The sequence below is a fragment of the Symphalangus syndactylus genome, chromosome 21 (genome assembly GCF_028878055.3).
Source record: "Symphalangus syndactylus isolate Jambi chromosome 21, NHGRI_mSymSyn1-v2.1_pri, whole genome shotgun sequence".
NCBI lineage: Eukaryota > Metazoa > Chordata > Mammalia > Primates > Hylobatidae > Symphalangus > Symphalangus syndactylus.
The window spans coordinates 80,500,060-80,521,839 of record NC_072443.2 but is presented as its reverse complement, the minus strand read 5'-3'; the positions used below and the strand labels follow the sequence as shown (position 1 = coordinate 80,521,839).

Here is a 21,780-nt window from a genome sequence, read left to right as displayed (position 1 = left end):
ATGGAGCACATTCTCAATATGTTTTGTTTTTGAGGCAGAGTCTCATTCTGTTGCCCCAGGCTGGAGTACAGTTGCATGATCATGGTTCACTGCAGCCTCAGCTTCCCAGGCTCAAGTGATCCTCCTGCCTAAGCCTCCTGAGGAACTGGGACTACAGGCATGCGCCACCATGCCTGGCTAGTTTTTAAAAATTTTCTGTAGAGACGGTGTCTCGCTCTTCCTCAACAGTCTTGAACTCCTGGACTTAAGCAGTCCTCCTGCTTTGGCCTCCCAAAGTGCTAGGATTACAAGCATGAGCCACTGTGCCCCAGCCTCAACATATTTTTATTGAATAAATGAACCAGCTGAGATAAATCTCTCTTGGTTTTCAGTCTTTTCATATCTAGAATGGAGAGACTGAAGTCAGCCTTCAAGGTTTCAGGTTGTTTTTGTTTTTTGTTTTTTGCTTTTTCTCTCCCTCGTCCCCCTCCCCCAACAAGCTTTGAATTTATAAGATCACAACTCTTCGTGCTTTCCTTGTAGGACTCATTTCTCTGGCCCCTTTTCTTCCCTCTTATGCCCTCTCCAAGAACCTAGGGTGGCAGTCTCACATTAAAGCTTGGTGATTTTGCCTAGAAGTTAAGAAGTTAAGTTTATACCGTTAAAAACAAGACTGACTTGGTTTAGCCTTTTTTCTTTCCTTTATTGTGATTAGCAGGTTTATGCTTAATTTTGACAGACTGGATGACATAACAGGAGGTGATTCAGATTATGCCTTAAATTGCATCAAAATTCTGAATCTTAACAGAACACAGAAATGTTACTCCTAGAAAATAAGCCATTTTCCCTGTAAAAGCCAATGTGACACTGCCCATGTAGCATTGTAGACTTTTCTCTGTTTAAAGTGAATGATGGGGTGTTTCTGAACCCTTTGGCCTTCTGCAGTATATTCTTTTATAACACATTCTGGTGATAGCTCTACTTCTAAATACTTTTTTTTGCTATCTTGGACAAGATCATTTTTTGTTGCAGTTATCACAAATCAATTCAAAAAAATAATCTCATTAAAAGGTAGGGGGGAGGGGCACTTAGCCAGATGCCAGGGGATTCTTAGAACCCTAGGGAACCTGGGGAAAGAAGTGCTTTGGGCCACTCAGGGGCTATGGCAGTAACAGGAAAGCCCAAGAACACTCCCAGGCAGAGATTCTCTCTCTCTTTCTTCCTTTCTCCCTTTCTCTCTCTCTCTCTTTCTCTCTTTTTCTCTCTCTTGTTTCTGTCTCTCATTTCTCTCTCTCTCTCTTTCTCTCTTGTTTTTTCTCCTGGGGGAAACGGAAGATAAGTGGCCTCTTGGGTCAGATTCACTCTGAGCAGCACATTCATTCTTTCATTCTCTCTTTGCTGACTGTCTTTTTCCTATAGACTGAGAGAGCACTTAGAGGTAGCTTGCAGCCTCCACCAAACTAGACCCTCTTCATCTCAATTTCTCATTCTAAGAAGAACACATTGACTGTCTCAGTTTATGTCGTGTGTCCAGCTTTGACAAAGATGGGAGTAAGTAGTTTATAGCCCCATAGTACAAGTATGACTTGGCATGGAGTTGAGAATTACGTAGTGCTTAGAAAAAAGGGTCAACATAGGCTAGGCAGCTCCTCTAGAAGAAAGATGTCTTCTATAATCTCCCTCCCCCTTAAAAAAAAGAGTAAATAAATTTATGCTTCAAGTTATGTCGTCTTTCTTTCTCTCCCACTGCTAACTGGCCATCATTTAAAGAAATCTTTTTAAAAATTATATTTATTGAATGCTTATTACATAGTAGTTGTTGAATGAATAAAAGGTATCAAGTTTAATGATTCTAAGAAAATTTTCCAAGTCTATTTAAAATGATTTCTTTTTAACTATTTCTCTTTGCAAAACAAAATTAAGTTGCCACTGAGGCAGTTTGGTGTACTGGAAAGGGAACTAAATATCACCAAAGGCCCGGATTCTAGTTACAGTTTCACACCACTTGTTGGCTAGGTAATCTTGAGCAAATTATGACCTTTCTCAGTCTGTTTCTTCAGTAATAAAATGGAGATCATACAGCTCTTTTGAACACAAGGTTATTGGAAGATCAAATGAGAGAAAACATACAAGCATATAATAGGTTTTTTCCCCTGCTACAGAAAGGCTCTTGACCCCTATTCTAAGTAGAGAAGTTTCTGTTTTTAAATGTTTATTTTTAGTAACTGCAACTATCATTTTTCTCTAAGAATTGGATTTCCTATGAAGCATTTTTACAGTATGCGAATAGTAAGTGATGAATTCTTTTAAAACCAAAACTATCCTGAAGGAGATTTTATGGTATTCTGAATCTGATGACTTCCTTGGATACTTTGGAGAAATAGCAGTAGTGTCCAGATGGAAAATTGAAAAATGGCTTGACCTAGTGAAATAAGATCAAGTGCAGAGTCTAATCTGATGCTGGTGTTGTTCTGCCTTCACCTTCTGTCTACTCTGAAGGAATCACCATCAGGGTGGTGAATGCTTATCATGAACATAACATCTTTGTTGACTGTCTCTATCATGACAATTTGTAATTAGCTTTGAGTGATTTTTGCATAGCTATAAAGTATTTAGGATTCAAAGAAATGTATTTTAGCTCAGGACAGACATGTTAAACAAGAAAGCAGCTTTTATTGGAAGTAAGGCAGAAAAGGAGCACTAAACTGGAAATCAGAGAAATTTTTTTTTTTTGAGACGGAGTCTTGCTCTGTTGCCCAGGCTAGAGTGCAGTGGCACGATCTCGGCTCACTGCAAGCTCCGCCTCCCAGGTTCATGCCATTCTCCTGCCTCAGCCTCCCTAGCAGCTGGGACTACAGGTGCCCGCCACCACGCCCGGCTAATTTTTTTGTATTTTTAGTAGAGACAGGGTTTTACCGTGTTAGCCATGATGGTCTTGATCTCCTGACCTTGTGATCCGCCCGCCTCGGCTTCCCAAAGTGCTGGGATTACAGGCTTGAGCCACCGGAGAAATTTTTTAAAAGAAAGGAGACTGGGAAGGAATTAGAAATCTGAAGAGAAACATCTGGTTTATAAAGATTGTGGGAATGATTTTAAGCATTACTGAATAGCATTTTGAGTGAATAAAATTGACACTTTTAAAAAGGGAGAGGGAAGCAATATGACCTGGGAATAACTTAAAACCTAATAAAGATAATTATGAGTAAATGTTCAAAACATGGCATATAATTTCAGCCACTGATTTTCAGAGATGCTTTATTTGTATCTTAGGATCTCAGGCCATAGAGATATTTGGTTACCATCTTAGAGTACATGAAAATAAATAAAAGTTGAGCAAAGCAATATTACCTCCTCCACATCTTGCTTTATAGCCAGTGAGAATTAAAGGGAGAGAAGTACATGAGTAGTGAATTTTTCATATGAGCTCAGCCTGTCTTGTGCTTTGTACCTTGACAACATCTGCTCGATAGCTGTGTCATTGCCCATATTTGCTGCTTTTTCTCTTCTGCTGCATGTGAGATTTGAAGACCAGCTTATTTTCTAACTCTGGTTTGTTAATCTGTAATTTATTGACTCCTTAACTCATTGCTTCTCCACAAATTAATTAAAAAGTTACCACATTTTTTGCCTGGCGCGGTGGCTCACGCTTGTAATCCCAGCACTTTGGGAGGCCGAGGCGGGCGGATCACGAGGTCAAGAGATCGAGACCACGGTGAAACCCCATCTCTACTAAAAATACAAAAAAAATTAGCCGGGCGTGGTGGCGGGCGCCTGTAGTCCCAGCTACTCAGAGAGGCTGAGGCAGGAGAATGGCGTGAACCCGGGAGGCAGAGCTTGCAGTGAGCCGAGATTGCGCCACTGCACTCCAGCCTGGGCGACAGAGCGAGACTCCGTCTCAAAAAAAAAAAAAAAAAAAAAAGTTACCACATTTTACCTGAAATATATGCGCACAACTATGAAGATAATGGAGCACATAGTTTCCTTGTACTTTTTAGTAAGATGGTTTAATTGAATTTTTGTTTCCTGTTGAAGTATTAAAAATTGCTTTTATAAACTGCTGAAATGATAAGGAAGGACAGCGTGAGCTCTGCAAATAATAATCTCATTCAATCTGTATTTTTTAAAATCTGTGATTTGACAAGTTTCGTAGGAGCAGGCTTTCTGAATCGCCATTTTAAAAATTAAGTGGAAACTCATTAGTGCAAATTACATACAATGATTTTAAACCCCAGGAGGCTAACTCTGTGTACATATTGAATAGTCATTTGTTCTTGGTTTATTGTAAATATAGCCAATTAAGTTCATTTAAAAAAAAAAAATCACATTGTTGTAAAATTGGTAAAATGTCTTGAAATTTAACAGTTTGACATCTCAAAGCACATACAATTTTGGAATATCTGGCAACCAATGAGATTGTATGTTTCTGATTAGCTTTGTCCATCCACTGTTTCATCCATTTGCCTTTTTTCTGTTTTTGTAGATCTGAACAGAATTAAGACGAACGAGCTTTCACAATTGCAGCAGATGAAGATCCATTGGTAAATCGATCAGGATTTTTGGCCTACCCTCCAAAGAAAAGGTAACTGGCTGTTCTGATATCACAAACACAGTTGAATAAATATAATGCTTCCAATTATAATAGAGTTTGAGTTTTACCAAAGGATGACAGTTTGTTAATTTTAAGGCATCTGTGTAAGATCTTAAATGTTAAATGTAATCCCGAATATGATCTTAGAAAAATAAAATGACAATGAGTTTAGGAGTATGATACTATTAGGTGTTTGTTTCTCAACACAAAAACTGCTAAATAACATCCCCTGCAAATTTGTTAAAATTGCAGGAAGACTTTAGTTATAGAATCCTCCTTCTTTCCCAGTCTATACCCACTTTTTTCTGGAAGTTATCCAGAAGTGTGCTCTTGTTTCTTTCCAGCACCATTCCCCCAGCTCCTGTTTTCTTGTCTTTCCATGTAATGTAGACCCAGCTGCTTAGGGCAGGGAACATCCTCAGCAAGATTGTAAAACAGGCAAGCGTTCTTCAGGCACACTTTCTGGGCCCAGTGCCTTTGCCCAAGCTGCCAGACAGCTCTGTGGTAATGAATAGTCTCTGATCATTACAAAAATAGCAGCCATCATTAATGGAGTGCCTTTTTTTATTATTATTATTATTTTTTTGAGACAGAGTCTCATTCCGTTACCCAGGCTGGAGTGCAGTGGCGTGATCGGGGCTCACTGCAACTGCCACCTCCTAGGTTCAAGTGATTCTTGTGCCTCAGCCTCCTGAATAGTCGGGACTACGGGTGCGCACCACTACACCTGGCTAATTTTTGTGTTTTAGTAGAGACGGTGTTTTGCTATGTTGGCCAGGCTGGTCTCGAACTCCCGACCTCAAGTGATCCACCTGCCTTGACCTCCCAAAGTGCTCGGATTGCAGGCATGAGCCACCAACGCCTGGCACATTAATGTTGTTTCTCACTGCATGTCCACCATTGTACATTTACTGTTTTGGGAGGATAGTGGTGAAGTTTCACATAATATGAAGCAGGAAATTCCTGGAGGAATTTTGATTAAAAAAAAACAAAAAGGGCTGAGTACAGTGGCTCACACCTGTAATCCCAGGACTTCGGGAGGCTGGGGTGGAAGGATTGCTTGAGCTCTGGAGTTTGAGACCAGTCTGGCCAACATAGCTACACCCCCAACTCTAGAATTTTTTTTTTTTTTTTTTTTTTGAGGCGTAGTCTTGCTCTGTTGCCCAGGCTGGAGTGCAGTGGCGCCATCTCTGCTCACTGCAAGCTCTGCCTCCTGGGTTCACACCATTCTCCCGCCTCAGCCTCCCGACTAGCTAGGACTACAGGCGCCCGCCGCCACACCCGGCTAATTTTGTTTTTGTATTTTTAGTAGACACGGGGTTTCGCCATGTTAGCCAAGATGGTCTCAATCTCCTGACCTCGCAATCCGCCCTCCTCCGGCCTCCCAAACTGCTGGGATTACACGCGTGACCCACCGCGCCTGGCCTACAAAAAATTTTTAAAACTTAGCCAAGCATGGTGGTGCATGCATATAGTCCCAGCTACTCAGGAGGGTGCGGCAGGAGGATGGTTTGAGCTCATGAGCTTGAGGCAGCAGTTAGCCATGATGATGCTGCTGCACACCAGCCCTATCTGAAAAAACAAGCAACAACAACAACAAAAAAATTATTCTCCTACTTCTGAAAGGAATGAGATAACCTTTAAGTTAAGGTGCAGTTTAAGATGAGTCATTAAAGACTGAAACAGAGCAGAATCAAAACAAGGAAGACGAAAGGAGTTTCAGCCTGTGGAATCAATTATCTTATATACTTAGGCAACAAATGTGATGCCACAATCAGGTTTTAGGCAACTGTAGCAAAAATGGTAGCATTTCAGACAACATGTAAAAGATAACATTTTTACCATTACCAATCTGAAACAGCTTCACAAAAAGTGTTTTAGTACTGTTGAGATGTTTAAAAGAACAAGAGTTTGGGGAGCTATGAAGTCTCCACCTTAAAAACAGTCTCTTAAAATTTTCTGGACTAAAGCTGAAGGGCCATAATGCAGAGATATCTTTCAGTGATCACTGAAGTCATCACATTGAATGTTGTTCATTGTGTCATGTCTGCAAGGTGCCAGAGAAGAGAGAAACAGGCTTTCCTGTATGGTGTCCAGTCACTGACAATAGAGGGGTATGAGGAGAAGTTAAGAGGAAACATGTTTGGCAGAATGCCAGAGGGGCTCTTTAGTGCCTGTTTATGGAGTTTTTACTGTGTGCATGGGGATTGTCCCTGGGAGGAAAAGGAGAAGAATAGGAGGTGATTTACATGGACTGCAGTGATGACTTAATGCTTTTTTGAATATTATACCAATGAAAAGATTAATATGATGCCAGGAAGTAAATGACCAAGAAGCAGAGAAAGAAGAGGAGGCGCAAGTTCAAAAGTCTGTAGAGGCCAGAGAGACCAGAGAGGGGAATAAAGTGAGCCAGGTGGAACTGTGAGAAACCATCTGATCCATGATCCATCTAATGTGGCAATCCCTTGTCAGCAACAGATTGTAGGCCCAATATCTGTTCATTCAACAAAGATTTATTGGGTGCCAACCTGTGTGCTATGGTCTCTTATGGTCACTGGGGATAAATTAGTAAATCAAAAGGACAAATACCCCTGCCAATGAATTGACACTTACCTTTTTTTCTTAATTAACAAGTAAAAATTGGATATGTTTATCATGTACAAAGTATTCTTTTAAAATATGTATTCATTGTGGAATGGCTTAAATCAAGCTAATTAACATAGGCATTACTTCTCATACTTATGTTTTGGTTGTGAGAACATTTATCTAGTCTCTTTGCAATTTGCAAGAATACAATACGTTGTTATTAACTATAGTAAGCATGTTGTGCAGCTGAGTTCTTGAACTCATTCTTCCTAACTGAAATTTTGTACCTTTTGACTAACTTTCCCTAAACCCCTCACCTCTATCCTTTAGTAACCACCATTCTATTCTCTACTTCTATGAATTCAACTTTTTAAGATTCCACATATAAGTGAGATTGTGTGCTATTTGTCTTTCTGGGCCTGGCTTATTTCACTTAACATAATATCCTCCAGGTTCATCTATGTTGCTGCAAATGACAGGAGTTCTCTTTAAAAAAAAAAAAAAATAGAGATGGGGTGTCCTAGGCTAGTCTGGAACTCCTGAACCCTGGGCTCAAGTGTTCCTCCCACCTTGGCCTTCCTTCCAGAGTGCTTGGATTATAGTTGTGAGCTACCATATCTGGCTGGATTTCCTTCTTTTTAAAGACTGAATAGTATTCCATTGTGTGTGTGTATAACACACAGTGGAATATTATTTAGCCATAAAAAAGAAGGAAGTATTGATAACATGTTCCAACATGGATAAACCTTGAAAATGTTTTGTTAAATGAAGGAAACCAAACACAAAGATCACATATTATGTGGTTTCATTTAATATTCAGAATAGGCAAATCCATAGAGACAGAAAGCAGATGTGGTTTTCAGGGGTTGGGCAGGGAATGTGGGCAGTGATTGCTTGATGAATACAGGGTTTCCTTTTGGAGTGATGAAAATGTTCTGGAACTAGATAGTAATGTTGGTTGTACTACACTGTGAATGTACTAAATGTCATTAAATTGTACACTTAAAATGGTTAAAGGCCAGTTGCAGTGGCTCATACCTGTAAATCCAGCACTTTGGGAGGGCAAAGCAGGAAGACTACATGAGTTCAGGAGTTTGAGACCAGCCTGGGCAACATTTGAAACCCCGTCTCTATAAAAAAAGTACAAAAATTAGCTAGCCGTGGTGGCATGTGCCTGTAGTCTCAGCTACTTGGGAGCTGAGGTGAGAGGATCACTGGAGTCTTGGAGGTTGAGGCTGCAGTGAGCCATGATTGCACCAGCTGGATTGCACTTGAGCCTGGGCAATAGAGCGAGACCCTGTCTCAAAATAAATAAAATGGTGAAAATGGTGAATTTCAGTTATGTGAGTTGTATTTAAAAAATAATGACATTTAGAAAGACTTTCAGAAACGTGTGCTTTATGTCTTGGACATGAGAAGGTGGTTTAGCTAGAGTGGAGACTTTGTAAGGGGGAGTAGTGGATGCTAAGGGTGGGAAAAGGTTTGGCTACATATTGAAAGATATTGACTGGCTAAGGAGTTTAGCAACTGTAAATATAGCACCATATACTCCATGAGGAAGAAGGAAACTCAAGAGAGGTTGGTGCTCTGTGAATCCCAGCTAAAGATGAAGTTTCAAGCAAAGGAAGTGGCCTGTAGTTTTATCAGTCTGTGCCGTTGCTACTTACCTAACAGAGTTTTGTGACAATCTCACAAAAGTTTCAATATTAGTTTAGAGTTTCTTCTTCAAAAAAAAATCTTTATAAAAGGATAATCATCTTTTAAAATAATCATCCTGAATATAAAACTATGTTGATAAAAAATCTAGACATTATATAAATATATATGCTAATAAAAAGTTCCTTTAAGTTTAAAGAATTAAAACATCTTTAATTCTTTAACTCCTTGCTTCTCATATGGTAAATCTAGAGTTATCTAGATTGTTTTTTGCATAGACTTAGCATCATCATCATCATCATCATCATCATCACTTTTTCACAAAAATAGGTACATATGGGCCGGGCACTGTGGCTCAGGCCTGTAATCCCAGCACTTTGGGAGGCCGAGGCGGGTGGATCATGAGGTCAGGAGATTGAGACCATCCAGGCTAACACGGTGAAACCCTGTCTCTACTAAAAATACAAAAAGTTAGCCGGGCGTGGTGGTGGGCGCCTGTAGTCCCAGCTACTCGGGAGGCTGAGGCAGGAGAATGGCGTGATCCCAGGAGGTGGAGCTTGCAGTGAGCCAAGATCGTGCCACTGCACTCCAGCCTGGGCAACAGAGTGAGACTCTGTCTCAAAAAAAAAGGCACATATGATTCATAGTATTTTTTGCATGTTTCTTTAGAAAATGTTTATCTTGGCTGTCTTTGCACTTCTTTCTTTTGGACCATTACATTATATGCTATTTTATTTGTAAAAACAAACAAAAAGTTGAAAAGTAACGGCCACATACCTCTATTAGAGGATGAATTGTTATAAAATGTGAAAGTAGCTAACACACACTGAGCACTTAATATGTGCCAGGCACTATTCTGAACATATTAATTTATTGACTCTTTATAAGCTGATGAGGTAGATATTATTGTTATCTTCCTTTTGCAGAGGAGCTAACTGAGGTACAGATGAAAAAATTGTCCTGCCAATGTCCAGAGTTAGGTGGTGGCAGAGATGGGTTCCAGGACCAGCTTCATCTCCAAGTCATGTTCCCATGAGGAATGCTGTGGCTGGTGGTGTCACATTTTACTTAGGATTTTTTCAAGAAAAGTCAATCTGGAATTTTTTGTGAAATTTTCCAAGTTTTAATGTTGGCTTAAAAAATAGCTTTATTGAGATATAATTCAAATGCCATCAATTTACCCCTTTAAACTGTACATTTAATGGTTTCTAGTGTATTCACAGTATTGATTGTATAACTGTTTCTTCTATCTAGGTCAAAAATATTTTTAGCACCCACATAGGAGACCCCATTGCATTCATAAGCAGTCACTCTCCATCTTCTCTTCCTTCAGCACCTGGAAACCACTAATCCGCTCTCTGTCTGTATGGATTTGCCTATTCTGGATAATTCACCTAAATGAAATCAAATAATATGTGACCTATTTGTCTGTCTTCTTTCATTTAGCATAATGTTTTCAAGATCCATTCGTGTTGGAGCATGTATCAGTGCTTCATTTTATGGCTGAATAATTTTTTTTTTTTTTTTTTTTTGAGACGGAGTCTTGCTCTGTTGCCCAGGCTGGAGTGCAGTGGCATGATCTTGGCTCACCACAAGCCCCACCTCCCGGGTTCAAGCGATTCTCCTGCCTCAGCCTCCCAAGTAGCTGGGACTATAGGCTTGCACCACCATGCCCTGCTAATTTTTTTGTGTTTTCAGGAGAGATGGGTTTCACTATGTTGGCCAGGCTGGTCTTGAACTCCTGACCTCGTGATCTGCCCGGCTTGGCCTCCCAAAGTGCTAGGATTACAGGCGTGAGCCACTGCACCTGGCAATAATATTCTTTGTAGCGATATATCACAATTTGTTTATTCATTTGTTGATTTACATATGGGTTGTTTCCACCTTTTGGCTTTTAGGAATAATGCTGCTAATGAATATTAGTGCACAGGTATCTGTTTGAGTCTGTGCTTTCAGTTCTTTTGAGTGTATACCTAGAAGAGGAATTGCTGGATCATATGCTAATTCTGTGTTTAACCTTTTGAGTAACTACCACTGTTTTCCACAATAGCTACACTATTTTACATTCCTGCCAGCAATGTATGAGGATTCCAGTTTTTTCATATCCTTGCTAACACTCTTCATTTTCTGTTCTTTTGTTGTTGTTGTTGTTTATTACAGCCATCCTAGTGGGTGAGAGGTGGTATCTCTGATTTAGATTTGCATTTCCCTAATGACTAATGATATTGAACTTCTTTTGTTGTTGTTGTTAATTTACTGAGCTGAAAGAGTTCTTTCTTTTCTACATTCTAGTTCAAGTCCCTTATCAGATATATGATTTGCAAAAATGTGTAGGTTCCGTGCGTTTTCATTTTCTTGATGGTATCCTTTGAAGCACAGAAGTTTAATTTTGATGAAGTTCAATTTACCCATTTGGCTCTGTTTTAATTTTTTTTAATTTAATTTAATTTTTTTTTTTTTTTTTTTGAGATGTAGTCTTATTCTGTCGCCAGACTGGAGTGCAGTGGCACAATCTGGGCTCACTGCAACCTCTGTCTCCCTAGTTCAAGAGATTCTTCTGCCTCAGCCTGATGAGTAGCTGAGATTACAGCCACGTGCCACCACGCCCAGCTAATTATTGTATTTGTAGTAGAGACGGGGTTTCACCGTGTTGGCCAGGATGGTCTCGATCTCTTGACCTCGTGATCTGCCCGCCTCGGCCTCCCAAAGTGCTGGGATTACAAGTATGAGCCACCGTGCCCAGCCTTGGCTCTGTTTTTAAAAAGAAATACCTGGTAAGTCAGATTCCAGCCCACTAATTGCCTGCTTGTGATTGCTGCTCTGCTGCCACTGCCCCAGAAACCATTTGGAAAAATCCTCATGCTTTTTGAAAATACCTGTTTTCCGAAGAGATGGGGCAAGCTCTGGAAGGCAGGAAAGGGAGATTTCTCACCAGGAGCAATTTTGTTTTGGTTCCCCTTTTCCACTCCTGAAGTTCCTTCACTTAGAACACCTTGATGTAGATGTGGGGGCGTAGTAGGAAGTGGACAGAGGATCAAGGTCTCCAGGTCTTGAAAATTTTATGTTGATCAAAAGAGAATATTGGTTAAAATAAAAGATTAAATTGGTGAAAATAAATATTTGCCTTGAGCCATAGATGATGTCATTTAAAATCAGAATGGCCTTATATAAGAGTGTGGTTAGTAATTGTGTGTTTCTAGGAAGAAAGGTTTATGGACCAGTACACCTAGAAGTCATTTGGGGTTAGGTCTTACCCTTTATATTTCTTTGCATGTGTACTTGGGAGGAGAGGAGGACAGATAACTGTATTCATTCATAGTCATTCATACACATAAGTGAAAAATAGTTAAATCTGCAGGCCTTTACCTCTACCAAGAAAAGGAGAGCTTTACTTTGGAGGTGGAAAGGGAGTGCAAGTTTTTGTGGAACAGTCTGTCTTTTGAGAAGCAGTACAAACCCAGGTAGGCTACTGGATCACGGTGCAAAGACAGAATGTGGGAAAATCAAGGGTGCCATGTTTGCTGGATCTATGGCTTTGCTTAGAGCTGGACCTTGGCTGAGGAAAGGAGGAAGAAGCGTTTGTGTTGTTCCTTCCCTCTTATACTAACACACCTGCATTGTTAGTCCTAGGTTTCACCCCAAAGGCATTTTGCTGACCAATTTGGAGACATGGTTACAACTCGTCTTATGGTTTGTGGGAAAGTGGGTTCCAGGTTCTAAATAACACCCTTATGTTGGGAATGCAAACTGTTGATCTCTGGGAGACTAAACGTATGTCTCATTGTCACCTTGATTTCAGAGCATATACTCTTAATTCTGAATCCATGAAGTCCTGTGATACAGAGGTGGGGATGAGTTCCCATGTGCTTGGTGAGAGGGTTCAGGAGTTTGTTAAAGAAATGGAATTTGTGGAAGAATTTTGATTGAACAGCAGGATTTCTGCCAAGGGAGGGAAACTGTTATAGATGGAGTGACCTATATGAGCAAAGGCTTGGGAGCTGGGAGTTGGATGGGGTTGGGGTGGGGGCATGTTTGAAGTTCTGAATTTGTCATTTGGGCTGGACCATAGACCACCTGCAGGAGGCAACTGAACAGTGTAGAAGTGGTGGAGCTGAGGCAAGGGCAGACTGTAGAGGACCTTGAATGCTAGGAGAGAAGTTTTTTTTTATTTTATCAGTCAGTGGGGAGCTCCTAAAAATGTTAGAGCAATCACTAACATGGCTAAAGCCATAATTCAGCAAGATTGGTCTGATGTATAGTGTACATAGATTAGAATTAGGGCTTACTATGTGACAAGTATGGTGCTAATAATAATAGCTGACACAGTGTGCTTTTTTGCGCTGTAAATTTCTTAATGTTCCTCATAAAGTAGTTACTCTTGTTTTACTCATTTTATAGATGTAGAAACATGCACAGAGAGGCTAAGTGATTTCCCCAGAGTTACACAGCTCGTAGTGGTAGAAGTGGGATTCAGCCTGGGCAGATAGGTCCTAGAACCCATGCTCTTAATGGCTGAGCCCCCAAAAATGGTGATATTTACAGCATTGTCAGTACAAAGGTACATGGGAAATTATGTTTAACAATGTGTTTAACCTGCATTTTATGGTAGCTGACGCAGTACACTAGAACTCTATACAGTCAACTTGCTTTTATAGCTGAATATTGGTCCAACTTTTCCATTCCTTGTCTTTTTTTTTTTTTTTTTTTGAAACAGGGTCTTGCTCTGTCATCCAGGCTGGAGTACAGTGGCACAATCTCAGTTCACTGCAGCCTCAATCTCCCAAACTTAAGCAGTCCTCCCCCTCGGCCTCCCAAGTAGCTGGGAGTATAGGCACATGCCTGCATGCCTGGCTGTTTTTTGTTTTTGTTTTTTGTTTTTTGTTTTTTTTTTCAGTAGAGACGATGCCTCACTGTGTTGCCCAGACTGGTCTCCAACACCTGAGCCTTGGTGCCCCAAAGTGCTGGGGTTACAGGCGTCAGCCTATCACGCCTGGCCTCCATTCCTTTTCTATAACTTAAAACTTTCTATTTTTAAAAAACTCTTCAGCCTAAAGACTTTAAATCAACATTTCAAATCAAGTTCGTCATAAAACTACAAGCCAGTTTTAAATCCCTAGAAACACTGGGCATTATTAATTACCTTTTATGTTATAATTTATTATTACCTTTTATATGTGTATTTTCAAATTTTCTTCTCTTTTCAAGCAATTTGCTATTACTGGTGAATGTTTCTTTGGGAGAGTTCATATGTACATGCAAACATATGATTAAGAAAACAATCCAAAAATTCCAGGGTTTGAGATGTTTAGCAAATGATACATTTTACTATAGAATGAGTATGTGTACAGGTTAAGTTTTTAAAAAGCTATGTATGTCTTATCTTTAAGTCCTCACACTTGCAACTGTCCTTATTATTCCTAATTTTGCACTTGATTGCTATCAATTCCAGCCACTAAGCTGATGAATTCAATTTACTCTTTCCACTTTTCTCCCTCTACTGGAATACTGATAATTCATGACAAGCTATAAGGTATTTCACTAGAGGGAGCATAGTTAACGGAAGGCATGCCCCTTGTGCAGAATACAGCCCTGGCTCTCTCTGGAGAAGAAAGAAGGAAAGGGAAAGATGTAGTCAGAGGAGTGAGAGAGGATTTGAACAAAGGCTCAGCCAATTTTAGGAAGATATAAAGAAACCAAAGCCAACACATTCCTAATTTAGTGGATCTGAGTTTCTTGTTACTCAAATGACTTCGGTCCTTTGGGGTTGATAATGGAGAATCTCTGTTACCAACCCTGTAATTTACACAGATAAGTATACTGTAGTTAACTGCTTTTCAAGTTTATTAAAATGTTGTATTGGGACTGGCGGTTTTTTCCAATTAAAAACGGTTGTGTGGGATCTTGTACCTTAGAAATGTTTTGGGTAGTTTTAGCCTTTTTACATTAAACTGGATTTAATGTAGGAAAGGTCAACTTTTGGTTTTGTTTTGTACATTATGATACCTTTGGCCTTTGAACAAAACGTTTAATGAGTGCGAAGAATCCTTTTTGTAAAGACAGACTTGTTACCCTTGGCATCTACTGAGAACATCCCTAAATTTGGGTGATGAGATAAGACCACATTTTAAATACGTCCTTGGAAGGGATGAAATGCACAGAATTTGCAGTACTTCACCTCTGACAGCCCAGTTCTTAAGCCATAGACAATCTAGTTGGTGGTGACAGTTTTTCTCCACAAGAGTGTTTCGATGAATTGTTTCCCCTACTTCCTACTTTTCTCACATACCTAGTGAAATTACTATCTTATGTTCACCCTGGTGCCTAGTAGAGTGCCTGGTCTGTAGCAGGCAATCAGGAATTGTTGGATAAACTGAATACTCATTACTCAAGCCATATAAAATGAATTATTACTTCAGTTTGCAGACAGTGAAGTTCCTCAGAGTTACAAGGCATCATCAGAAATGCACTGGCAGAAGCACTGATTGATATTATACAGGCATAATACTATATTAAAATAACATATTAAGTGAATATAAATTGTATTGGCCTGATGTGGTGGCTCATGCCTGTAATCCCAACACTTTTGGAGGCCAAGGCAGGAGGACTGCTTGAGCTCAGGAGTTTGAGACCAGCCTGGGCAACATAGTGAGACCTTGTCATCCCCACACACACATACACACACAGAAAATTTATACACAGTTATATTCTTTTTATAATTTGGTGGTATGGAAAGGGGACTATCTAGGTAAGAGGTCATCAAGTTCTTTACTGTGGGACTGTAGGTAATACAGCTAAGTATTGGGTTTCTGTTGTACTCTTGTTTATAAACAGTGTGCTTTGCCTAAGGAACGCTTTTAAAAGTTGCCAAAATTCAAATATCAGATGCACTGTGTCAGCTTGCTGTTGTGACTTCTTTTGATGACTCATTCCAACTTTAAGGAAACTTCTAACAACTATGGATATCAGAACAATTCTAGGAGTTAGGACTTTTTTTATGGGTGAAGAAAGAGTGGGTAAAATGCATTGGCTGCAGCAAAAGAGAACTGGTTGAAGAAATAGCAGGAAATGCCCGTCAATCTCTTGTCTGCACATCCTCTTCAGTTTGATAGTAAGTTTCCTAAAGGATTGAGCTGAATTGCTCAGTTTGATATAAGATGCTTGTTTATAGTGCTTATTTATGAGATTCCTCAATAATTGATAGCTTGCTATTAGTTTTGAGTATTGAGGTACTCAATAATTGGTAACTGCTATTTGTAATAATTTCCCTTAATAACGATCATAATGCCAAGAGGATACTTAATATTTTTCATTTTAAGCCCGGTTGTGTTTTATTAAACCAATCAAAAACTTTGAAGAACAAAAGAGGTATCAAGCAGGAATTAGGAAAGAAGTTGAAGTACTCTAAATTGCTGTATTGATCCCCATTGGCTAGAAGTCATATTAGTGAATCTTGAAGTAGTTTCACATCCAAGAGAGGAAAATCAAGCAATGTCTTGAGGCAGTAGGACTATACTTAATGTTTGCCATTCTCCTTATATTTGTTCTGACTCTGTACTTTCAGGGATCTGAAGAGCTATACTCAACAAGCAAGCTCCCTTTCTTATCTATATGGCTTGGTGGCCGCAAGCTTTTCTTTTCAATGGTATCTTCAAATGCCGTTAAAATCCAAATTTTCGTTTTTCTTAAGTGTAGAATTTCAAAATTCCAAGTAATAAATTGTGTACTTTAGGAAAACAGAGGTTGGGTGTTTTCATGTAATTATTCAGATTTTGCAGTGATTTGGAATGAATGAAAAATTGAAAATCTGCACAGGGATCATCTAAGCTATGTTAAAAGTGAGGAGGGAACTCTATTCCTGTCAAGGGAATTATATGTTTTACTCCTGTGCATTTTTCTCATTGATAGTTATGGAGGAAGTTAAAGATGTAGAAATGATTTTTAAAATTAAATCTTTCCAATCATTTCTACTGTTTTGGTTATTTTGTTAAGGACAGGAAGTAACCATGGTTTCACTTTTTGGACTTGTTTGCATGCAATCCAGGAAAAAATTTTACAGACTTATTTCTAAATCTTTCTAAAATAAAAATGTGTGTGTGTGTGTGTGTGTGCTTTTAAATTTTGAACCCCAAACCCTCTCTACCAGTCCCACCTTATGTTTGGGTTGTAGTAACATTTCTTTATTAATTTTTATGCTTACGTAAACTTTTCTGTGTTTCTGCAAGTTGGACCAACAAAGAAGTTGGCCACCTCTGTCACACCAGATGTTTGAGGTAAAAACAAAAACAAAAACAAACAAACAAAAAAAAACAAGAATTCCACTTCCTCCCCATCTAGTCAGAGAAAGCACTTGTGAGCAAGCATCTCTGACACACATTACAGGAGTTGATACTACTGCAGTGTGAAAACATGCGTGAAACATGCTGATGAGAATCACTGTTTTTGTCTCAGGCTTCAAATTTTCACATCAATTTGAGAAAATAGTAATAATATCAACACTTATTGAAAGTGGTGTGGTCTGCTACTGTTTCAAGTATTTTTAATGCTTTAGGTCATTAAGTAGCCTTTTATTTTGCCATCTGTAGCCTATCGCTAAGCAAATGTTGTGTATGTTGGGGAGGGGTGCTAAGTTTTGTGGGCCAATGCTTAATTTAGTGAACAAAATTTGACCAAAACCAGTATTTTCTAAACATGTTTTGTAGGAATTCCTTATATTCTCCTAATCCCTGGGGTCTCGTTCTGCCCAAGAAAAGACAACCATAAACAGGGAAGGACTAACAACTTAAGTTAAAAATGAATCAGATTTTTATTTTTGGGGTGAATGAATCACTTCCAGGAGCAGTGGAAACCCAGAAACTTGGGGTGGTGCCTCTAAAATATGTACACGGGTTAAAGCTCCTCTCGGTTTGTTTCACTCTCCTCCATTTCCTCGCACACTGATCTCATGTTCTCTCCTCTGGACGAATTCAAGTTCCCCGGGCGCACAATGTGACTTCCAATTGCGGGTCGGGGCACACATGTGGGCGGCGTGGCGGGCACACGGTACTTCGTCCTGACACCTGGGCAGACACCTGGGCGGCACTTCCCGCTAGCCGAAGGTTCCCTGCATTCCCGGAGTCCGCTCTGCGGCGGCTTCCCATTCATGCTTTTGACAACTCTGCGGCCGCCCGCAAGCCGAAGGCAAAGTGCCCCCTGCACCAGCCCCTCCCGCGCTGCCCTGGGGCCGGCCGGCCGGCTCCTCCATAGGTGGCTGCATTTCCGACTTCGCCCTGGCTCCAGTCCGGGGGCTTGACGTGCAAACTTCGCCGGAGCGAGCTGAGAGGGAGGGACCGGCAAGTGGGAGGAGGCGGCGGGAGGCGCCTCCGCTTAAGGGAGCCGGCCGGGTGCCGCCGCTCGGACGGACGCGGGGACGGAAGGAAGGAGCGGGGCAGCCGGGCCGGGCCCGGGGATGCGAGCGGCCGAAGGGTGGGCAGCTGGAGGTCCTGGGGTGCGGCTCGGGCTTCTCCGCGCGGGCTGCCATGGTGGGGCGCGGGGTTGGAGCGGGGCCGCTCCGGCGCTGGCCTCCGCGCCAGGTCCTCTGAGCAGAGGTAGACAGGGGACCCAGCGCCGCGGTGGCGGGCCGCCTGCTGCCCGTCCCCTCCCTCGGGCGGCCGCGAGAGTCGAAAGCGAAAGCTAGCCCGCGCCGCGGACTTTGCGCCCGGGGCTGGGGGTGGCCTCGAGGAGGCGGGCTTGGGGGGCTGGGCGGCCATGGGGGCGCTGTCAGCGTGCCCCACCCGGTCCGCGGGCCGCGCACGCCGCCGGAACTCCCTGGCGCCTCCTTAAAAAACGGCCCCCGCGCGACTCTTTCCCCCCTTTTTTTTTGTTACATTGTAGGAGCGGAAAGAATGTCGGAGCGGGCCGCGGATGACGTCAGGGGGGAGCCGCGCCGCGCGGCGGCAGCGGCGGGCGGAGCAGCGGCCGCGGCCGGCCGGCAGCAGCAGCAGCAGCAGCCTCCGCAATCCCAGCGGCAGCAGCAGCCGCCACCGCCGCCACGGCGCCCACGGCCAGAGGACGGCGGGCCCGGCGCCGCCTCCACCTCGGCCGCCGCAATGGCGACGGTCGGGGAGCGCAGGCCTCTGCCCAGTCCTGAAGTGATGCTGGGACAGTCGTGGAATCTGTGGGTTGAGGCTTCCAAACTTCCTGGGAAGGACGGTGAGTGTCCACACCCTCCTCCTCCCTTCACCCCCTCGCGACCCCCTCCTCTCTCCTCCCCTCCCCCCTGCCCCCCTCCTGTGACCCGCCCCCTCGAGGGGCAGAGATGCTGTCGTTTGCTGGGTTGCGGAACGCGGAGGTGCCCACACCTACCCCGTGCGTGCGTGAGTGTGCGTCACACTCCCGGCCACTGACCTGCCTCTCCCCTCCTCCTGTGTGTGTATATCTCCTAGGGACAGAATTGGACGAAAGTTACAAGGAGTTTGGGAAAAACCGCGAAGTCATGGGGCTCTGTCGGGAAGGTGAGTCCAGCCCCCCTGATGGAGTTTGTGCAAACCCCTGGGAAGTTTCCTTGACAGTTCACTGGGGCCGGGAACTTCAGCCCACCATACCGACTCCCCGTGCCTGCGAAGATGCTGCCTGAGGAGGGAGGGAGGGGGCAGAGCGCTTAGAAAGTTTGGTTTGGGGGCCTGCTGTAATAAGGAGTGTCCGGAATCCTTCTGTGACCAGGCAGGAGCAGCAGCATTGGTGATGAGCGCTGGGAACCGGCGGGAAGTTTAACCTAGATCTCTGCATTTCTGACCTCCTTACGGAGAAACACGAGTAGAGGAAGGAATTCTCAGCTTTGAAACCTTTCCACGAATGCTTAGGGGACATTTTCTGTTGGCAATCGAAACGAATTTTGAACTTAAAGATGATGCTTTACCTATGCAGTCTTATTTATGTAGGATTTAAGGTACAAGTTGAGGATGCTACAAAAAGATCATCATAACTTGGAGTGCAATTTGGTCAGTTTTTTTGCGAGCTGCCAAGATCACGGGGGAAAGCAAGCCAGAATTTTATTTGGTCAAACAAGCCTTTACTGCCCGTAGCTGGTGAAATCAGGGTCTAATTATTTGTTAGTTTTAAACTGTTTGGTAAAAAGATACACTGGGGAAATAGGGTATGCCTCCAAATGAAAATCAGGCCAGGTATCTGGAAACTGTCAGACTTTTTCTTGAGATGTTCTTTTTCTTTGAATAGTCAGCTTTTGCTGTCTAATACCTGCACTAGGCCTGGGCACACCGTGGTCAGAAAGGACTTCTGAAGTCCAGTGAACTTCGGGTTCAGTTTCAAGTTATTCTTTCAGTGAGTTAGGACGAGGCTGTGAGTGAGGTTTGACCCGGAATACTGAGTTTATAGTCCCCGAATGCAATTTTATTTCTCACTCGTAGCCATTTATTTTGCAGAATTTTTGTCTCTGGCCCGAAAGTAGGTAGAACTTTGGCAACTGGAACATTTTTAAGTCCAAAGTTTGCCCATTGTTACTGTCTTCACATTTCCTTCTTGCTTTTCACACCTGCTTTTTCTTCACTTAACTCTGTTTCGGTTTTTTTGAATTGGCCGCTCGTTAGCCTCTTGGCACTCGGAGGAAGAGTAATACCAGTGACAGCCCGCTGAGAGCTTCCAATTGGAACAGATTATAGAACAAATAAGTTGATTTTTAAAATGAGAATTGCTATTTGAGGGTAAAGGAAAGCAAGGGAAAGCACAGGACTTGTTGATGATGTTGCAATAGGAAAAATCAGTTGCTAGTCCGGTTTTAGTGCTGAATTGGCAGCCTGCCTGGGCTTAAAAAATTAAAATCACTAGGTGGCAACTCTCATAGTAAGCAGTTGGAGTAGAGCTTTAGAGGATCTGACCTACTCTTGCTCTTAGTTTTCTTTCTCTGGGTGTGGATACATATCCCATAAAAGGTTTCTAAATCTGTGTGAAAACAAGATTGTAATTATCAATAATTCTGCTGTAAAGGATGAGTTAAGTATTAATGTTTCACTGGGTGCCTTGAGCTGAACAGGAACCCAACCAAATTAAGGGGACTGTACCTAATTTTTGCTATATGTATTATTTTCTGTTGGGATGCTTTCATCAGCGTGTTTTCCATGAAGATCTAAGACGTTAAACTACCTACTTGAGGTACAAAAGGGACATGGATCTTGTTAGTGTTTTTTTTTTGTTTTGTTTTGTTTTGTTTTTTGAGACAGAGTCTCGCTCTGTAGCCAGGCTGGAGTGCAGTGGTGCGATCTTGGCTCAGTGCAACCTCCGCCTCCTCAGTGCAACCTCACCTCCCGGGTTCAAGCGATTCTCCTGCCTCAGCCTCCTGAGTAGCTGGGACTACAGGCGGCGGGCCACCACGCCCAGCTAATTTTTTGTGTTTTAGTAGAGAGGAGGTTTCACCACGTTGGCCAGGATGGTCTCAATCTCCTGACCTCGTGATCCACCTGCCTCGGCCTCCCAAAGTGCTGGGATTACAGGTGTGAGCCACCGTGCCTGGCCCTTGTTAGTGTTTTTTAAGGATTCCCCTCCTCCCCCTTTTAAAGCTGCTCTAACCATTTAGAGGATGTTGTAGCTACCAGGCCACTTGGAACTTACACCTGTCTGAGTTGAGACTGAAGTTTTAAATTCAGTCAGTTCTTCCTTTGTTTGTGACTTTGTGGATTATCTGGGGATATTTTAAAATCCAAGTTTGAGGATGTCCAGCACTCACTCAGTGGACCTTTATGTTCTCCTAACACACCATTGTAGGCCGCTTCAGAAATGAAAATACATTTAATATTATCAAAACTTATTAGACTATTATTCATTGGTTAAAATTATCAGCTACCAAGAAAAGATGTTTTGAAATTAAATCCATACTGATTCCTCTTGTTAAATTGAAGAAACATGTAGATAAATTGATCATGTGAGTGAATCACTGGAAGTCAGAAGCGACTCTTTTTTTTTTTTTTTGAGACGGAGTCTGA

The 21,780-nt window shown here is 42.0% G+C and overlaps 2 protein-coding genes across 11 annotated transcripts in view; one reads left to right on the top strand and one right to left on the bottom strand.

The window, feature by feature from the left end:
- The window catches only part of ATXN7 (ataxin 7), a 144,288-nt gene that overhangs the window by 30,333 nt on the left and 92,175 nt on the right, over nt 1-21,780 (top strand). For 7 of the 10 annotated variants that reach the window (XM_063630786.1, XM_055259972.2, XM_063630784.1 and 4 more), the window contains 3 exons: nt 4,460-4,558; nt 18,680-18,997; nt 19,231-19,299. In XM_063630786.1, coding sequence (XP_063486856.1) covers nt 18,691-18,997; nt 19,231-19,299 — 376 coding nt within the window. In that variant the 5' untranslated portion in view covers nt 4,460-4,558; nt 18,680-18,690. Of the gene's footprint in view, nt 1-1,484; nt 1,531-4,459; nt 4,559-18,184; nt 18,272-18,679; nt 18,998-19,230; nt 19,300-21,780 lie in introns of those variants that run through there. The other 3 variants (XM_055259971.2, XM_063630787.1, XM_063630785.1) reach the window with 2 other exon arrangements.
- Nucleotides 17,594-18,596, bottom strand: LOC129471444 (serine/arginine repetitive matrix protein 1-like). The gene has a single exon (XM_055259982.2). It carries the CDS (start codon nt 18,553-18,555, stop codon nt 17,947-17,949), a length of 609 nt encoding a protein of 202 aa, XP_055115957.2. The 5' UTR covers nt 18,556-18,596; the 3' UTR covers nt 17,594-17,946.